The following is a 20,099-nucleotide window of genomic DNA, read 5'->3' as shown; positions in this document are numbered from 1 at the left end:
CAGAGGCTCACTGACATCTGTCCTTCCTTCCGGGGTGTCGCCGGCTTTCAGAATAAAGCCTGTTTGAACGTGGAATGTCTCACTGGGGGGATAGTCCCCCTGCCCCCGGCACATCAAGCACCGGGAATTCAAACGTCAAAAGAAAGCTGGACAGAAGCGCTCAGTGACGTCTCTTTCTTTTGACAATTGTCTGTCAGAGGTGTTCCCTTTGAGGTACACAGAACCTTAGAAATTACAATAATTTTGTGACTCATGCCTATTTTTTTCCTTACCGGAGAAAGCCATCCAGTGGCCATTAACAATATATTAAGTACAAAAGCACTAACAGCAAACGTCAAGTCCACGCTCAAGTTCTATGCGATTGGATTCTCGGGACAGCCTGGTGGGGGGAGCGGCGTTGTGCTCTGGGGGAGGGGGGTCCCGGCCGCAGGACTGGTGCGCTCTTGGGTGGGGAGGCTTTCAACTAGCCATGTCATCAGGATTCAGGCCTCGCGCTGGCGCGTCGAGGGACCCTTGGGCCACGTGTCATGAGCTTGGTGGCGGTGGCAGCGGCTGGCGCATCTTGTTCGCATAGAAGTCCCTGCACGTCTGGCAGCAGCGCTGGTACCACCGCATGTCCTGACAGAGGTTCTTTTCTCGGATGACCCGGCAGTACACTGTCCACTGGTCCCGCGTACATTTGTAGGTCAGAGCGGCTACAGGGACGGTGGAAACAGAAAGCCCAGGGGTTACGGATGGCCCAGGGACATCAGGATGCCTGCGCAGGGGCGGCCTGTGGTCTGACACACTCCGGAGCTGCCCTCACCGACAAGCACACTGGAGCCTTGCGCGAACAGAGGGAATACACCCCCTGCCGGGGCCACGGGACGCCGCTGTTTTCGACAGGGGACACGCTCCTGTGTCTAACCCGACCCCTTGGCAGAGCATGGGTCTGCCTGCTGCTTCCTCAGGGCCAGGGCACTGTGCACCCTGCTTCTCACCTAAGTGGCACTTGCTGTTATTTTTTTGGAGAAGGACACCATTGTTGCTGGCATTCATAAAACAGAATGGCATGGGGCGGTGGACATCAAAGGGCCACCAAAGCATAAGCTCGTAGCCTAAGCAAGTGGCCCGAATCTCCTTCAGGGTCATCCTGCAGAGAGAATGTCCTGCCTGAGGGAGGTCTCTGGAGCATACCAAGGGGGTGTGTGCATGCAAAAGCCCGGGGTGTCCCTCTGCAAGTTCAAAGACCCTCCAGTGAAGCAACTTAGAAACCCTCTTCATTCTGGCTGTGTTCCAGCGTTAGGGAAAAGGGCTCTGGGTAGGAAAATATTCCTCAGGGATTTCTATTTGGAAAAGCGGACACCGTCAAAAGGAATCACCAGATTAGTGTTAAATGCTCCTCTTCTCCCTCCTGTGCCACTGAATTAAATACTCCACCCTATCAACACCTCTGTTTTCTTCTCAAGCGTTAGCTTGGGGAGCATCCCATGCAAACGCCACCGAGGCTTCGTGAATGTCGCCCCAGCTCCTTCACTTCTGGAAGAACGCACCTCCCTTTGCCCTCCTCGTGCACAGGAGCCCAAAAACATTAACTGAAGACCACCCTCCCGTGTTCTTCATTGTTGGCAGAGGGACTAAGCGGGACGCTTGAGCCGTTGTTGTGTTTGAGGTTGCTGCTAGCAGACGTCTTTTTCATGACAAGGAACGAAATCCCACCTCTGAAACCTCTAACCTTCTACAGAGCTGACAAAAGACCTCTTCAGGGCTCAGCTAGGGCCCAAAGGGGGCTTTCTGGCTTACAGAACTCCCACCTCCCCACCCCAGAAACCGGGGGCCACTCACCGAGGCGAGGGGAGGTGATGGTGTTCACGTTGATCTTGTCATTGCAGACCTCCTGGTGGCACTGTCTGTAGGCTGCTGGCTTCGAGAGGGCGGGACACTCGTTGCCATGGCGGCCGGTGACCTTGTGCATGCACTGTACTACGCGGGACTGGAGGCCCTTCCCACAGGTTGAGGAGCACTGCCAGACACAGGGACAGCCTGAGCTGGGGGCCTAACCTACGCCCAGGAGTCCTTGACAATGGCTTTGCAATGCAGCTGCCCCTCGGTGTCATTCCCAGGGGCTTGAAATAATGCGGGACAAGGGGCTTCACTGCATCCCAGGTGTCTGACAGAAACCTGCTTCAAGATGTTACGGACTGAATGTCTTTTGTCTCCCCAAATCCCTAACTCCCAATGGGATCGTATTTGAAGGTGGGGCTTTTGGGAGGTAGTTAGGTTTAGATGAGGGTATGAGGACAGAGCCTCCACGATGAGAACTGTGTCTTTATAAAGAGGAAGAGAGACCAGAGTCTGTCTTTCCACCGTGTGAGGACACGGCCAGGACACGGGCCCTCACCAAGAAACAAATCTGCTAGCACCTTGACCTTAGACTTCTCAGCCTCCAGAATCATAAGAACTAAATGTCTGTGGTTTAAGCCCCCTAGTCTATGGAGTTTCACCCCAGCAGCCCGAGCTAAGATGCGAGACAGTTGCTAAAACATTAATGTATGAGGCCTGCATTTCACTTCCCACCCTCTCTACCCCCATTCCCAGCAGAGAACTGGGCTTTTGAAATCCTTGAGACAGTGGACAGGGCGGCCTGATGGCACCCAGGAGGCACTGGGCCTGATGACCAAGTGGGTCTTCCCCAGTGCTTTGTGCTGTGGGAGGCTCTGGGGTCTTTGCCTGGTCTTGGTTGTGGAGGGGAGCTCAGGCATGAGCAGAGTCAAATTTCCCGCAAGCCTGGAGGGTCGGGGCTCAGAATCAAGGTGGAGAAAACGAAGTGCAACCTTTTTTTCGCATCACAGAGTCACAGAATCTCATACTGTTTGTGGCTGACAGCTTTAACTCAGACACCAAATCCCGGGCTGCTGGTAGACCTGGGTTTGCTAAAACCTGCCTGGCGTAGCTCAGCAGACATCCCAGGTTCCCAGTGAGCAGACTCGGTAGGACTTTCCCAAGTCCTGTCTCTCTTTGCATCCCTTTAAAGTGCTCCACAGGGAGACTGTCAGCGACTCAGCTCCGCCACCCTGATCCTGCTCTCCGAACTCCTGGGCACTTGCGCGCTCTCCCAGGAGCCCTTGGAACTGTCTCTCCAATAAGCTGGTCGCTTCCAGCCAGAGAGCCAGGTTCCTATGCACTTTCTCCCCATCTGGTGTCCCCTAGCGCCCACGCAACCCGTGATTTATGGGGTTCTGAGAGCACTCTGCAAAACTTTAATAAAGCAAAGGCCTCAGGGGCAATAGCCCAGCTGGAGTTAATACCGGCACCTCGGGGTGGAGAAAGGAGAGCGGGGCCTGCCCTCCGAATGCCACATGCGGTGACGACGCCAGGTGCCGTCCGGGAGAGTGTGCCTCTCTGTCTCCTCCCCTTTGGGCCGGACCTTGGCCTGTGCTGGAGGGAGGACCTTCCCTCCAGGGGTCTGCGAGGAGTCACCAGGCACAGGCTTGATGGGAGACTGCTGGTACCACTTGTGACCACGTGGGCACTGTCTGCTCCGCAAAGAGCTTTTGTGTGCCAGGTGAATTCCTCTGCAGAATCATGTGGGGTTTTTGTTTTCGTTTTCACTTTAGAAGGATAAAGAGGCTCAGAAGGAATGGTGCTCTGAAGGGGTCTTTGCAAATCACAAAGGAGGTGGGAAAACCACAAGTGACACCCCCCGTGGGTTCTGGCATGTTCAAACCAGAACAGGCACGCTCCCCAACAGGCAAGGCGGGCCCCAGGGCCCCCGCTTTGTGTCTTGCTTCACATCCTATCTTCTGGATACACTAGGCATGGGCTGCTTGCGGGCTTGAGAATTCACTGTGCATTAATGGATGCAGACTTCTGGGCCCCACCCTAGACCTTGGGGGTCGGCACTGGAGCACAATGGAAGTTTGAGGGCTGCTGAGGTGGAGGAACAAGGTCACATGAGGAGGTCCCACCAACAGGAGACCTTGAACTTAGGACGGCTGCCATAGCAACAGGACTTATACCTGGGGGGCCTCTGGGGGGGGGCGGGGAGCTGACAGCAGGTTGGGATCTGTTCGTGGGATTACCTGGTGAGCTTCTAAAAACCTCGGTGTCCCAGGACAATCAATCAATATAGGTAGAAGGGGCACCCAGAGCTGAGAACCTCTGATTTATCCTGAACTTCTGCCCAGTGGCCTGTGTAGTGGAATGAACTCTCTCTTCTTACACTGAAGTAGTTGAATATTCATATACAAATACCGTAAAACCTTAGATTGTAACTTGTTCTTCTAGTGCTCTGCAACATGAGCAAACATTTCTAATAAGTTAAAAAAATTTTTTTAATGTTTATTTACTTTTGAGACAGAGAAAGACAGGGTGTGAGCAGTGGAGGGGCAGACAGAGAGGGAGACACAGAATCCGAAGCAGGCTCCAGGCTCTGAGCTGTCAGCACAGAGCCTGACGTGGCGCTGGAACTCACGAACCACGAGATCATGACCTGAGCCGAAGTCAGACGGACACTCAACTGACTGAGCCACCCAGGCGCCCCTATTATATACCTTTAAATATGCATGTGTAACTACCTGAATAAATTATATAGTTTATGGAGACATTTGACTAGCCCACCTATACCATTAAAGATTTTTTATATGTAAGGTGGTTGTAAAATCAAAAAAATAAAATAAAATCTACTTCCTGGGAAAATGGGATTACCATGTACTTGGGACCAGATTCCTGTGACTATTTGGCACTCAACTGCCTTTGTGAGGAAAAGAGGTATCTGCAGGCTGATCTACAAGTGACATCAACGTCCTTTTTCTCATCGGATCTTGACCTGCACCATGGGCCCTGGAGCCACCTGCTATAGGAGACACACCCGGAAGGAAGAATTAGGAATTAGGTGTCTTAATATTCCTTGGAGAGGGGGACCACCCAGGGTGGGACTGGTGGTGGTTGGGGCCCCAGGAAACAGCACAGCCTAATGGAGAAGGTGCCTAAAGCTATGCCTATCTTGCTCCTATGGCACCCCCTGGCCGCGAGGTACCCAAAGCCCTGCTGGCTAGGCGGTCGGCCAGGGGTGAGTTACTTCCTGGCCAGGAACCTCAGGAAGTGTTTCGATGTCTTTTGCAGGTGTCATTATTATGTACGTAAAAATCAGGGCAAGAACTCAATCCTGTGGGTCTATTCACACCAAGCGCAAAACTGACAAAGGTCTCTGCCTGAAAATGATCAATGACCATTGTAAAACTCAGGTATTCAGGGTGACCTTGATGGATGATTTCCTCCTCTGAAAGTTCTGAGTCATGTTTCACATGCTCTGGGGCCAGGAGGTTGGGTGGGGGCAGGGAGAGCATTCATGATGTCCCCCTGCATATGCAGATGGTGTGTTTGCTTATCCTGTGGGTTCGCTTGTAAGGTTCCATAATAAGGTGGAACATTCCACAGCAATCTAGAGGCTGCTGGCCACTGAGCTCAGTGGGGGTGTCTGGTCCAAGGTCACACAGTGAGTGAGTGGCAGAGGAGGGACAGGACCCCAGCTGCCCCATTCCATGGACCAAATTCCATCTTCCTGTACGAATTACAGCTTGCACTGGTGGGAGCCTCTCTGGGAGCCAGGAAATGAAAAGCTAGGTCACTGCCCAGGTCCACCTCTTATTCATTATCTTTCCTAGTATGGGTCACTGGCCTTTAATTTCCCAGTCTGGAGAAAAGAACTGTTCCATGAGATCATGGAATTCTCTCCAAAGATCCCGCATAGAGACTCAAGTGTCTGTTCTCATGGCTCTCCAGCACCTCTGTGAAGCCGGGCAGGGCCAGGTGACAGGCTGGGGGCCGACCCTCCGCTGCTGTGGGGGCATGTAGGGACCCTGCAGGCCCTGCCCCTCATAGGGATTTGCCTCTCAGATTAGGCTTGGCTAAATTTTAGCTGGAGTCCTAGGAACTCTGCTGTTCCCACAGCGGTGGGCTGTGAAAGTCCTGTACTCATTAAAAAGAACTTTTGAGAACCTTAGAGCATTTGCTTATCCACCTGAATTGTGTGTGAGCCAGCCCCACAGAGGCTGCTTCAATGCCTCAGGTGAGAAGACAAGCATGTAACCAAGTGGCAGGTAAAGAAACTTCCATTTCAGTCCGGGTGGTGCTAAGCCTACCCACCCCTGCCGAACACCCATGGGTAACCACACTCTCCCCGACTGGGGTTTTACTGGGGACAGAGCCATAGGGGCAGCACAGGCCTGTCAGCACACTCCATCCCTGCTTACTCGCTGTGTGATCTCAGGCAAGTTACTTAACCTATCTGAGCCCCAGTTTCTTCATTTGTGGCTTGAGGATAATAAAACTCTCCTTGCAGAATGATTTCAGTGATTAGAATCACTTGGACGGGTGACCAGCAGGGAGTCTGGGAGAGAGCGAGCCCTCAACAAGTGCTGCTATTATTATTAACAGTGAGCGCTTGGACAAGAACAGAGAGAGCCGACCAGGGAGTCCCTCAAGCCCAGGAAAACACACTGAGTCACTTGGCCAACTTGCTTAGCTCTCCGTGGGGCGGCCATGCCCTGCCTGGCACCAGGCCGCCACAGACAGGTGTTGCGGGGCCACCCTTGCCCGGCTCCTGGCCCTGATCTGGCAGCTCAGCCAGATGACCTCTGAGAGCACAATTAGAAGCTGATTTGACCCTGAAGACAAATGTGATTGCAGACAGGTCTGAAGGGTTGCTTTGAACAGCATCCCCTTGTATGTAACTTGAGCTTGCTGCATTCAGGATAACACAGGCGCAGACAATGGACTCCATCTCTGTCTGCCTCCCCCCCGTCTCAGTTTTAATTAAACAGTGAGGAGACCACAGTGTCTCCAGATTGCACCGGATTGGCCCAAGCATTGCTGTGAAGCCATTTTCAGGCTCTTAAAATCCAAGCAAACAGATCTGGGAAAAAACAGATCTGGTCTTGTTAGAAGCACTCTTTCACTGTTGGGTTTTTTTTTTTTTTTTCAGGTCGCTCATTACGTTAACATTTAACGTGGCTCCCTGAGACTCGGGAAACAAAGATAGAAATGGAGCAGGGATGAATCCAGCAGAAAAGCTCCCTGCCAGACGACCTGAAGCAGCGGCAGCCCCCTCCCCAGCAAGTGGCCGCAGCCGCACGTCAGAGACTAGGCTTGGTGACCCGCCACCGATCTCAGGGCCCTCCCCTGGCTAGGATGGGGAGTCAAAGACACTTGCAGCGGGAGTTTCACTGGAAATGCAATAACAAAATCAAAAGTTCTGGTGCACAGAGAGCAAAGGTTCACGGCAACAAAGAGAAATCTTCGACTTGAATTTACTCATGGGCTTGTGGTGTTAGTTCTGGTGCGGCTATGAAAAAGAGGATTCCCTAAAAGAGTGGGAAGGCCTGTGGTCCCTCAGACCCAAGGACATGGTGGAAGGCTTCCCGCCTCTGCTTCCTTGATGACAATGATGGTGACAATAGCAGTAATAGCAGCCAGGTCCACCTTCTGCATGCCCGCTGAGGGCTGGGCCCTGGACTTAACGTCATTCTCGTTAGTCCTTGTTAATCATTCTACTACCAGCGGCTGTGGCCAGGGCAGTGCTCAGAACATAGTAGGTGCACAATAAACACACACCAAATGCGTGAACAGCACCACAAGGGGCACAGGACTGCCTTTCAGAAAGGCCGAATGTGAGGCTTAGGGCGTCCATGTGACTGTTCCCCAGTGACAGCTCCAGGCCCCCCACCCGGCCTCCTCCAGGACCACACTGCTCCCCGGAGGGGAGGATCCAGGTCTCTGTCACCCCACAGAGGCCCGACCCTGATGACATGCTCCACTTCGGTGAGGACTTCCTTCTCTTCACTTCTCACAGCTATAAAATCACCACTATAAATAACACGGAATCCCAAAGGGGTGTTTTGAGAATTAGCTAAAGGAGGTTGTAAAAACCTCAGGAAGGGGAAAACGCTGCAGGAATGTTTGGTGCTTGCATGAGCCCGGGGTTCCGACAGAGTCGGGGGGCGGGTGGGCTGGCTTCCTCCCCGGGGCTCTGGGGTGAGCAGGAGGCCTGGCAAGGGGGAGCCCTCACCGCACGGTGTAACCGCCCCCACGTTCTCCCGTTCTCCCGGAGCCTGGTCTCTGAGGGGCCAGCCCGCCCCCGGGGCGGGTGTGGATGGCAGAGAATGAGGCAGGGGGTGGGGGAAGAGAATACCCTCCAGGTAAAACTCCATTTTGTGTCTGAGAGGCACTTGGCTGGTGAAATGTCAAAAGCTCTTCAAAAGCATTTTTGACAGATTTTCCCCCGACTTGGCATTGAGCAATGCAAACATCGGAAGCTGTTGAAACCTGAAATAGCAGGTTTTAAACAGTAATGAAAATCCCCACTGTCTTTGCTCCAGCCTTGAAACTGGAAATGCTTTCTTAGACACACACACACACACACACCCTTCAACTCATACTCCCTCGCAAACTGTTTTTCCCTTCTAGCCTCAGCCTTAGCTTCGGGTTTCCCCCAAGCCTCTGAATTTGCAACCTGGCGACCTACAGATTCTGGCTGGGCCACGCCAGCCCGGGAGCCAGAAGGCCAAGTTGACTCCTGAGGATCTGCAAGAGCTCTGGACTGTGCTCTGTGAGCCTGGAGCACAGGGGACTCTGCCTGGCCACTCTGTGTGTCCTTGGGCAGAGGCTGTTATCACTCCGGTAGCTTACCTCTCCCAGCCCGTCAGTGACTGTGCACAAGATGCTCCACCCTGCTGGAGGAGGCCGGCCCAGGAGCCCAGCAAATGCTGCAGCAACCCCTCTCCTGCCTCCTAGCCACGCTGTTGCCATGCGCATACACCGGGTCAGGGCACACACTGTTTTATGGGACCTGAACCACATTCAAAGAGCTGCTTTAAGATAACACATATTTGATAGGCCCATGGAAGAAATGGGATTCCACCAGAGATCTGTGGCTGCAGCAGAAGACAATGGCAAAAATAACGAGATGATGATGATGATGATGATGATGATGATGATGATAGAAACAAGCACCTCCCGGGTGACCTCCCTGTGCCAGGCCTTGGGCTAAGTGCTTTTACAGATGCCCTATAGGGGGGTACCCCTAGACCCAGCTGACAGAGGGTGATGCTGGCTCAAGTTTAGAGGAGGCCACAGCCCAGTGGGAGGTGTGGACCTGTGTCATCCTGACCGTCTGCCCTACTTTAGGGCATGTGACATAGCATGTGTCGAAACAAAAATGTTCCTTAGGGGCAGCAGCTCCTCTGATTCAATGACTAGGTCCAGGTAGTGGTTAAAACCCAGGCTGCAATGCAGGGGGAGTCACCCCCTCTCTCGGATCCCTTGTTCCACACCAAGGCAGCTGGTTTGACAAAGGACACCACTAGGTGAATGGAGGGGTCAGAGGCATCAGCTATTATTCAGCTCACTTCATGCGGACACCTCTCCTGGCAATTTCCGGTGACTCTGCTGCTCTACAGGAAGCCCATTTCTCTCACATGAGCAGGTATGGGTCCTGGACTTTTCTCTGCAAGTCCACGACCCAGTGGCAGGCTCTGTTCACCCACGCAAAGTGCTCCACACTGAGGGGGTATTCTGTCCTCTCTCCCTTCTGCCCCTGCCTGAAACGCGTTGAGATCTGATGACCTTCCTTTCATTGGCTGCTTATGCTCCTCAGAGTAATGTCAAATAGAGAGAGAATTGGCTTATCTCTCTCTTCGCCCACAGTGCTGGCTGCCCGCATGGTATGGCTTCACACACCCCAGAGAAGGGCCCCGATATCCCCAATGTCTCACATACTTCCTCTTTGATGTGCAAGTTTCTTTTAATAAGGACTCAACTTTTTATTTCACAAATAAGGGTAGACAACACGTAGGACCGCAGATAGAGGCAAGGGATTGACATTATGTCAATGACTGATACAGAGCCCTTGGAGAACAGGTTTAGATGGGGGGTGGTGTGGAGAGAGAGCAGGGAGATACTTGACTTGTTTTTTTGGGAGGGGGGTGGATCAGTCGGTTGAGTGTCTGACTTCAGCTCAGGTCATGATCTCGCGGTTCATGAGTTTGAGCCCTGCATCGGACTCTGTGCTGTCAGTGCAGAGCCCGCTTCAGATCCTCTGTCCCCCTCTCTCTGGCCCTCCCCCGCTTGCACTCTCTCAAAAATAAATATTAAAAACAAAACAAAACAAGGGCAGGTAGACACTTGACTTTATACCAAGCATATGCCTATGACGATTAGAGCTGCAGGCATAGGTCATCTCCTACCCGTTTCAGGTTAGGAATCTAAGCCTCTGAGGTTATTATGCACCTGGAAGAAAGGTGAATTAAGAGCCAGAAGGCAGGGACCAGACTCTTAGCCCTGCTATTTTCTAGCTGTGTGACTTTGGGGAAAAAAGCCACATCACCACTCTGAGTCAGTTTTCTCATCTGTAAAATGAGGACGGGGTCAAATGAGATAATATGAGTGAATGTGCTTTGTAAATTTTAAAGCACTGGTGTATGTCAGGGGCCACTGTCACTGGTCCCAACAGGAGCAGTGTCACCCCCTGCCAGCATCCCCATCCACAGTTTTCCCAGGAAGAGGCTGCCTGGGTCCCATAGCACTGTGCTCATACTGGCCCAGTGGGACTCAGGGTGGCCTTCTGCAGTTGGCTCCCTGTCAGTCTGTACCTTGGATGGGTCACTATCCACTCTCATACCCCCAGGGCCCAGAGCAGGTTTTCTGGCACAGAACGGGAGCTCAGGAAATGCTGGTTGAATCCCAGAGTCTTGGCTGCCGGCCCCCAGCTTGGCAGGCAGGCCAGCCTTGCAGAGTGGGGAGTGGGGTCAGACCCCACCAAAACAGGTGCAAGCTTTGGAAGTGGGGTGTGGGCTGAAAAACTTCCCGTAACAAGCCCCTCTCGTGATGCAAGGTCTGTTCATTGCTAAGGCCGTGGAGCTGAAACCCCCATCTCCCTGCCTAGAGCACAGTAAGGCCTCCACCACTGAGTGAGAGGCTCTCCCAGACTTCCTGGGGGTCTGCAGCTCACACCCTCTTCATGCTTATTTCTTCCTTTGACCTCCTATGGCCCCTGGGAGGTGCTGTGATTTCCACATCAGTCTGGGGATCGGGTGTGAGGGGCACACCTGGGGCCTGACTGAGGCCTTGGAGTTAGACCAGCCCCCTTCCATGGGACCTTCGCGGGCACCAGGAAGTCAACGGTCACTTTGATCTCTTCAGTGAAAGGGAACAGCCATACTCTTAACACAGACAGCCAACGGTTTTCTTTAAAAACACCATCCATTATGATCCCTCCAGAATAATTTGTTTCTAATTAGAAACATCCCGTCATTTCAGCGGTGATTAATGCCTCTGGTCTTGAAACTGAAACATCTCAACTTTTGATCAAAAGTCATGCTATTCTAGAAAGAAATGCGATTTCCTCCTCTCCCATTTTAAGTGACGTCTCCCTCCCCCCGGGTTGAATACCCAGCAGTTAGCGGGTGAAAACAATGATTTGCACAGATCTGGAAATAGCTAATATCCCAGGAGGGTAGCCAGCTGCAGGCCATTTTTCAAACATGGCAGAGCAGTAATAATGCCCTCAGCAGGGATGGGAATGTGAAGCCTGTCCCTCATATGGGACCCCGGTTACGGTTCAGTCATTTGCTGAGGCTGGGGGAAGGGGAGGGGCCCTGCCTCCCCCAGGTTCTGGGTGTTGTTCTCAGGCACCCTCACCCAGCTACAGGAAGGGATGGGTGCCAGCCCCTTCTCAGGGGTGACTCGTCCTTCTTATTTCAGTGAGTGCACGATGGCACCTGTGGAATGTCCGTGGACTGGCCGGTCCCTCACCTCCCTGGAGACGGCTTATCTTTCTCAACGGCACCCGTGGGGCCAAGTAACAGGAGACTGCTTGGATGCAAAATGTCAAAGCTTCCAGACACACTGATGCCCTGACGGCCCTTGAAATTCTATTGACTTTCCTTTGGGGCAACATGTGTGAAGCCTTCAAAGTCTGGAATGTGGGGAGGTTTGGAGGCTGGTTACAACGGAGAGGGTTTAAAAGTGCACTGACCCTTGGGGCGACTGGGTGGCTCAGTCAGTTAAGTGTCCAACTCTTGATTTCTGCTCATGATCTTGCGGTTCGTGAGTTCAAGCCCTGCATTGGGCTCTGTGCTCACAATGCGGTGCCTGCTTGGGATTCTCTCTCTCTCTTTCTCTCTCTCTCTTCTCTCTCTGACCCTCCTGAGCTTGTTTTCTCTCTCTCTCTCTCTCTCTCTCAAGAAAATAAACTTAAAAAAAAATGCACCCACCCCAGGCATGCAACAAGGGGACAGTGCACAAGCCACAGAGCAGAGACAAGATGTTACTCACAAAGCACATTTAGTCTGAATAAGTGAAAATGTCAGGGTAAGAACCATCCAGTGGAATCCACCGACACTGACCTGATCACCCAGTGAGAGAGGACAAGAATCCCCACGGGATCCTTTCCACTTCTCCAGAGAAGAAATGGGGAAAAACCATGGGCAGATTTCTATTAACTGTACAGATTTCTGTAACTGTGTATGCCAGCCCACCCAGGGATGGCGGTGACAGGAGGGAGTGGTGGTGAGGCAAACAAGGTGGGGGTCCCACGGCTGAGTTCTGTGCAGCTCCTGCCCCACCACACTTGCTCCCAGTATGTTCATGCATGCACAGACTTCCAGTTCAGTGTCCGTGACGAGTTTTCAGCTTGGGAGTATGAGCCTGCGCCTGGGTCCTGGCTCTGGCCAGATGTGCTGGGGAGGGGGCCGGTGGCACCCACAAATGCTGAGTACTCTCCCCAAAGGCTCTGTGCACACCAATCAGATGCCAGCAGATACCAGCCCTGGATGGCAGCCGAGATCATTCCGTTCCATTATTCTTTCTTGTTTTTACTTTCCTTGATCAGGGATAACTGATCAAGCTGGCTGTGGTAAAAAGTGGGCACGATGGCCTTCTAATGCCTTCCTTTCCAGAAAGCTGGGAGGTGTTATTCGCCATGGTCTGGCTACTAGAGAAGCGGGCCAGCTAAAGGCTCTACCTGGTGGGCTGTGTGTGGGAGTTGGCTGGACCACATACCAGCGTCCTCAGCCAAGGAAGCGCCCCTGAACACCGGAGGAGGGAAAGCCTGAGCTACTAGATCTGGGGCAGTGCCGTGCTAAGCTTCTCAGGCACTAGTCACATTCATTTTCTGGTGTTCTGCAGCTCCTAGCGCCAGGAAGCTCATGGTACTTCAGGAAACAAAAGTGTCCCTCTGGTTCTCAAAACCAGATGGCTATAACGGCTGGAGAAAGCCAAGCCCTGGAGAGCCAACGAACATGTGTAGGGCATGCTGTGGCTCAAAGGCACCGTCACGGGGACTCCGCAGCCCTTCTCGTTCTGTGTCCACTGGTTGGATTGAGCTCTGAACTGGGGTTCAGGAGCTTGGACTCTGCCAGAGGGGTGTGGGCACACCACTCAGTCTTGGAGCATCTATTGCTTCTTCAGTGAACCAGGGCTAATGACCCTGGCTGCAGGGCACAGGTACAGAGGTAAACCTCAAAGGGGAAACGATGCCAGGTGCCCTGAGACCCTGATGGGTGCACACAGCCCAGGCCCTAACTGACCACTCCTCCCCTCTGCTTCCTGCGCAGGGATATCTGTGACCATGGAAGCCACCCATCAGTAGCACAGGATGCACTTAGGGTGGTGACCACTAGGACCCTTCCAATTCCCTGAGTATAATGACCGCTTTATTCCAATCCACACCTGGACTTTTGGAGTCCAGATGATGTTATTTTACTATGTTGGGTAGTTGTCCCTCCACATCTTCTGACAGTTCTGACATAAGGACACCCACAAATGTTTTCTTATTGGTTAGAACCCAAGCTGTTGATAGCCTGTTTACGTCAAGCTGGGTCTGACATGCTTGGCTATGAGACGGTTTTGGGTACGGTTGTATAAAAGGCTGGGTACTCCTACTGATAAGACAAAGTTAGATGAGATCAGAACGGGTTAGTCCTGGTGACTGTGCCTCACAATGGTGTGAGCCCTGGGTGATAGGTTTGGGGCAGGAAAACGGGCTGAGATGTCCAAGTGCTGAGTCACATATACTAGCACCTTGAAAGCTCGGAGCGTCTCTGCGAAATGGCCAGGGCCAGTGTTAATGATTCTCCATTTCAGAGATAAAGAGACTGAGAGCCAGACAGATTAAGACACATTAAGTGGTGAGTCAGAGCTGTAACTCAGCCCCTTGACGTCTTTCTCACAGGATTCTAGGTTCTAATGGCACTTTTTTTTTTTTGCAAGAGCCTTCAAGTAAAGTTCAAGTGAGACTTCTTCCAATAAGACTCAGCCTGGCAACTCCATACTAAGCGCTATTACATTCATGGAGAAACCGGACCTACTGGCCTCGGTTCTATTGCTCTGGTCAGATTTTCTGATCAGGGCGTAAATAAACAGGAGGTGTTTTTGGTCGTCCCCAAATTCGCAGTTATCCAGATGCTGCATTTCAGCACAGACAGCAAACTGGAACCGGAGGAATTTGGCTTTTATGCACTCCAATGGTTTGCAGGAGTTTGTATTCAGACTTGTGGGAAGGTGGCCATTTGGGTACCAGATTTGGGGAAGTTTTGCTTTCCAATGGCCAAAGCATCTCTCCTTCCATAAAGCAGAGGCACAAACCAAAGAAAGGTACTGCCTGGGCCAGGCAGGTAAATCAAAATGCGTAGTGGCTGGAGGAGCCTGGGGAGAGGCTGGAGGACCAGGGTCTGGGGGAAGGTACCAGGCCTGCTTGGCCCCAGTTCGTGGTGGCCACGTGAGGACGCAGGCCACATTGCCCTGTTGCCAGATTTCCAGACAGGGGCCCATATCCAGACTTTCAGGTGGAGTTGTCCTGTTTTTAAATGTTAGTAACTAATTCTAAAATGTTTAAGACATTGTGCAGGCCATGCAAACACCAGAGGCTCTCGGGCCATCAGTGTGCAACCCAGGAGTGAAGAGGCATCGAGAGAAACAAACAGGGAGTTTTCGGTTGCTAAGACCAAAAAGAAACACAAACACACTCTAGGCTGTCATTAGAAATTTTCTTAGAAAATCCGACATTAGCAAATGTCACTAGAAATTCTATAGCTGTTGGGGCACCTGGGTGGCTCAGTCGGTTGAGCATCCGACTTCTGGTTTCAGCTCAGGTGGTCACCTTGCAGCTTTGTGAGATGGATCCCTGCATCCCATCCCAGCTTTGTGAGAATCCGCTTGGGATTCTCTCTCCCTCTCTCTCCACCCCTCCCCCACTCCCGCTGTCTCTCTCAAAATAAACAAACTTTAAAAAAAAAAAGAAATTCTACAGGTGTTGGGAAAATGTTCTCTAGAAGGTGTACTGGCTGGGGCTTACATGTGATGACTTAGCTCAGCCCCTGGTAAACAGGCTTTAGAGGTAACAGGTTGACAGATACCAGGTGAATGAGCAAAAGAAGGGCTAAGCAGGAAAGAAGTTTTTATATCGGGTTTACATTCCTGTGCTATTTAAGCCTCTCTGTCCCCCAGGGGTGCAGGCCAGGCTCTGGAAGAAGGCTCTTCCTTTCTGCCACCCCCAAGGCTCATACCTATCCGCCCCTGCATCATCCAGGCCCTCACCCAAGGGTCCTGAAGTGAATGGAAGTGTTGTTTGCCCATGAGCCCCCTCCACATTTGCCTCAGCCAAGGCTCCTGTGTGTTCACAAGGCTTTTGCCATGGCCGGCGGCCAAGTCCCCCGCAGGATGCTGGGGCACAGCCAGCACGCAGCACAGGACAGCCAACTGGCACCCGGAGCACCCTGCTTCGTGCTTCGGGGGGGCGTTCGGTTTCCTTCCGACTGCACGCAGCCTGGGGTCACCGGCAGGTGCACAGCTTGGAGAGAAAGCGCACTTGCCTGGGTAGACTGGGACCGCCTCGTTGAATCGAGGCGCGTGGTGAGATCTGAGCTCCTGTTTCTAGAGTTTCCTGCAGGGTGGAAACGCAGGCGCGCTGGACTCACCTTGGACCAGTCCCCGGTTTTCCACTCGTAGCAGCCTGAGTAGTCCTCGCACGCCTCCTCTGCTTTCGGCCTCATGGACGCGTCGCATTTTCCTTGCGAGTTGGTGCACGTCACAGTTCGCTTTTGGGTCCCTTTACCACAGGTGGCAGAGCACTGCAAGACACCGGTTGGATGTTTAATCTGGTCTGATTCAGCTCAAGTTCATCAATGCTTGTTAAGTCGCTCCTATGTGCCAGACCCAGTTCTGGGGACGCAAGGGTGAAAAGGATCCTGGTCTTCCGGAGTCTGATGCACCTGGTCTCTTATGTGACTCCAGCCAAGTGGCTGGTGATGGGGGGAGTAGGGAGAGCTCAGGGGCACCCAGAAGACCAAACTAAGAATTTAGTGGCCTGCTGCCAGGTCCCAAAGACCAATGCAGTGAGTGAGTTCAAGGGGCAAATGCTGCTGAGGACAGACACCAAAGCAAAGATGTGTGAGGCCCCTGGCTCCTCCCGGCTGGCCTGCAGCTATATGCACTCTGCCTGGACCAGCCTGGGGCAAAGGCACAGGTCCAGGGTGGAGAAGGGGGGAGACGCAAAGCCAGGACACAGGTGACTTTCACGTCAGGCAGGTGGCAAGCTCTTGCAGAGAGCCACGATGACTGTTTTAAGCATGGATGCCAAGAGTGTGATGGAGCCATGTTCCCTGTGGCATTTTACTTTACTTCTTGGGAGACACTTCGAGAGACAGTGTGGGGACGGGGCCCAAGTAGGGCCTGAGGAATGACAAATCATGGGTGAGTCCTGAGAGAGGTCAAGATTCCCATTCCCCCAGGCAGCAAGATACACTGAGTTAGGGATGAGAGATGGAGTGACAAGATGTAAATAGTGCGGTCCTGCGGGGTGTATCTGGAGCCTTCTCCCCGTGAGCTCAGGGAGGGACCTCGCCCGGGCTCAAAGAGGGCTTACCCACCTCCACACCAAGCAGAAGGAAGCCCAGGCAGAGCAGATTTGTGACCTTGGGAGGACAGGTCTGACAGCGTGCATGATCTGGCCAGCAAGAGGAGACATGGCCATAGACCCATGGAGCCCTCCCTCGTATCTGCCGGGTGCGGAAGCCCTGTCCCCACCACGCAAACGAACATGGAACTCATGGCGACAGGGAGCTGAAGGCAGTGTTCTGCCAAGATGTACAGACACAAGGAAACCCAGGGTGCCTGGGAAAGTTCTTCCCAACTGCTGGGTCCCAGAGCTATGGTGGGGACAGCTCGTGAGTGTAGTAGCCCCAACATGGAGCCCTAGCAATGTGAATGCCTGTTTTCATACTTGCTTGATTTATCAGAAATATACAGCAGGGATATTCTTGAGCTACAATAAACTTGATTTTTAAAAAGTTCTACTGTGTCCCCTGAAAAAATGCACATAGAGATCAAATGTTATCTTTATATTTCCATTATTAATGTTTACCCCAAAATGTTATTTACCTTTATTTATTTATTTTTTTTAATGAATTCCCTGTCCCATTTAGCTCTCTGACAGGCCCCTTGGGGTTCTTCCCTTCCCTTCCCTTCTGTTCCCTTCCCTTCCCTTCCCTCCCCTCCCCTCCCCCCCTCCCCTTCCCTCCCTTCCCCTCCCCTCCTTTCTTCCCTCTTTTCTTTTTGAAACTCAGATTGGCTTGTTTTAGAAGAAATATATAGGCAGGGTCATGATCCCATAATTCATAAGTTTGAGTCCCAAGTTGGGCTCTGCACTGACAGTGAGGAACCTGCTTGGGATTCTCTCTCCCTCCCTCTCTCTCTGTCCTTCCCCCACTTTCTCTCTCTCTCTCTCTCTCTCTCTCTCAAGGTAAATAAAGAAACTTTAGATGAAATACACAGGCTTCAGAACTGGTCACCTAGCGGGGAGCTGGACAGCATGAGTATTTGGTCCTGTGCATGGGTGAGGGACAGCTTAACAGGACCTCAGATACAAGGAGTCGGTCTATGGCAGGTGTTACCTTCCTGGGCAGGCTGGGTTGTGGCCAGGAGGGCTGCTGCAGGGAGCCTGGGTTCCTGAGTCAACCTTCAACTTCTGCTTCTCTGTACGGTGATGCTCCATGACCATTTCATCAGCCCCACCCTCACCATTTGACGTGCGGGCTCCTCCCTGGCACCGGCACCCACACCACTGGCTCTTTCTCCAACTAGAAGCCTACTTACCACTTATGCCTGAGTTTCTGCATTGTCTTACTCTATTCTGTGTTCCCTATCCCTTTCCTTTGAAGTTCAAATGCTAATGTCCAGTCTGTTTCTTTACCAAACCCTAGCTCAGCCTTTCTGACCACCAGCATTGGCTGGAAGCCTTAAGCCTTGAGAAAGGGGCAGTATTGCAGGTGGGGTTTCCTCTGGGGCACCTAGGAGGGCCATGTTCAGTTTCTCCCTTGGCTTCTGATCCAGGGATGGGGACCAGAAGCCCAGGACAGGAGAGAGTCACTATCTTTTGCCTCCTTCCTGGTTTCTGCTCCTCATTCTAGCAAAGCTGTGAAGAAGGTGGGGTGTAGACAGTAAGGGTGATCAACACTGCTGGCTGAATAAGGGCAACCTTGTTGATCAAATACATTTCTCTGCCATCAGAAACGTAAACCCATTTGTTTCCAGAAGAAATATTAAAGGGGTTGATTCAGCATGTGGTCAAGTAGTAGAAATACGAGTTTGGTGAGCATCTCATGAATGGGGGTGAGATTTGATTCCAAGTTCAATGTGCAGAAAGATGCATTTGGCTCAAGGCTGGGCTGAGCCAGAATTAGACTGATAGGTACAGATGCTATTTCAGCATTAGGATCACATATGCGCAAAGATACAGATGTGAAATTAGAGATATTCCTTTTTAAAAAAACTTTTTTGCATTTATTTATCTTTGAGACACAGAGCACAAATGGGGAGGCAGAGAGAGAGAGAGAGAGAGAGAGAGAGAGAGAGAGAGAGACAGAATCCAAAGCAGGCTCCAGGCTCTGAGCTGTCAGCACAGAGCCTGACACAGGGCTTGAACTCACAAACCGTGAGTGAGATCATGACCTGAGCCAAAGTTGGACACTTAACCAACTGAGCCACCCAGGTGCCCCTAGAGATATTTCTTTAAATCTTGCTTCAGTTGTCTCACCTTTTTCAATCTGGTATTCTTTAACACTATGGTGATAGTTGATAATGTCAGGTTTGGTTATTTTGGTAAGGACTTTTTTTCTCTTTTTTCTATGAGAAAGAATCCAAATGGAAAATGTATGGCTTTGATCTGATTACAGTGTAAATCTTGTTTGGATCAGGAGTCTGGTGATCAAGGATCTTAGGCTCAAGGTGGGTTGGGGGAAGACTACATTCCTGCCTCTACCCCTCCAGCAAGTAGCCCCCCTCCCTAAAAGAGGTCCCTTGAACGTTTAACTTACAAACCTTAGTACATGTAAAAAAAAATCAAAATTTTAAACTCTCTCTTTTCTCTAAAATATAATAACGGGCAGGTTAAAGACTCAAGTCTTTAAATGGGTACATGTTAAGATCCGTCTGAAAAGTAATCCCCATTTCAGAGCAGCCAAGGGCAGACTTTTCGTTCATTAAGAATGGGCTGAATACTTTCTTATTCAAAATAATTCCAACTGTTTGGCAATAAAAAGGAACTTTAAAAATATTTTCCACACTGAAGAGTGTCTTGGATTTAGCCTTTCTGACTTTCCTAGAACACATTTGATGGGGGATCTGAGGGAAACTTGCCCTTTGTTCAGCTATTTTTTTGTTTTATGGCCAAACAGTCAAAATCATTAATGCAAAGTCAATGCAAAGCCTTGAAAGATGATATTACCAAAGATAAAATATTTCCAGAATCACTCTTCAGCCTAAGTTAAAACTTAAGGCTTAACTGACCTCTTTCCAACATGTTTTATGGCATGAGGTGTGTGATTCCAACTTGCACACTAAAAACTGTCCCTTCCAGCATCTGCTTGTCTCTTACAATCTACAAAGACTGACACAGAGTTCAAAGAAAGCCTATGATACCACCTTACCAATCTGATCACACTAAAGTTCAAATGTGTTGAAAGAAAATTAAAAGATTGGCCAGTTGTTCTGTCTGTCTACCTACTTATGTACACACCTACCCATCTATCCATCCATCCACGCACTCATCCATCCATGCGTCCATC

At 51.4% G+C, this 20,099-nt stretch overlaps 1 protein-coding gene across 1 annotated transcript in view; it reads right to left on the bottom strand.

Annotated features, from left to right (window-relative positions):
* Positions 1-525: 525 nt before the first annotated feature.
* Positions 526-20,099, bottom strand: part of ADAMTS17 (ADAM metallopeptidase with thrombospondin type 1 motif 17) — a 347,079-nt gene continuing 327,505 nt past the window's right edge. The window contains exons 20-22 of the mRNA XM_047086834.1: positions 15,954-16,106; positions 1,825-2,002; positions 526-695 (exon numbers count right to left, since the gene is read on the bottom strand). Coding sequence (XP_046942790.1) covers positions 526-695; positions 1,825-2,002; positions 15,954-16,106 — 501 coding nt within the window. The remainder of the gene's footprint in view (positions 696-1,824; positions 2,003-15,953; positions 16,107-20,099) is intronic.

This window comes from Lynx rufus, unplaced genomic scaffold, assembly GCF_022079265.1.
Source record: "Lynx rufus isolate CCGP_SWC_20201006 ecotype Redwood Valley unplaced genomic scaffold, mLynRuf1.p SCAF_21, whole genome shotgun sequence".
In the NCBI taxonomy this organism is placed as follows: domain Eukaryota; kingdom Metazoa; phylum Chordata; class Mammalia; order Carnivora; family Felidae; genus Lynx; species Lynx rufus.
This window is presented reverse-complemented; position numbering and strand designations above follow the sequence as displayed.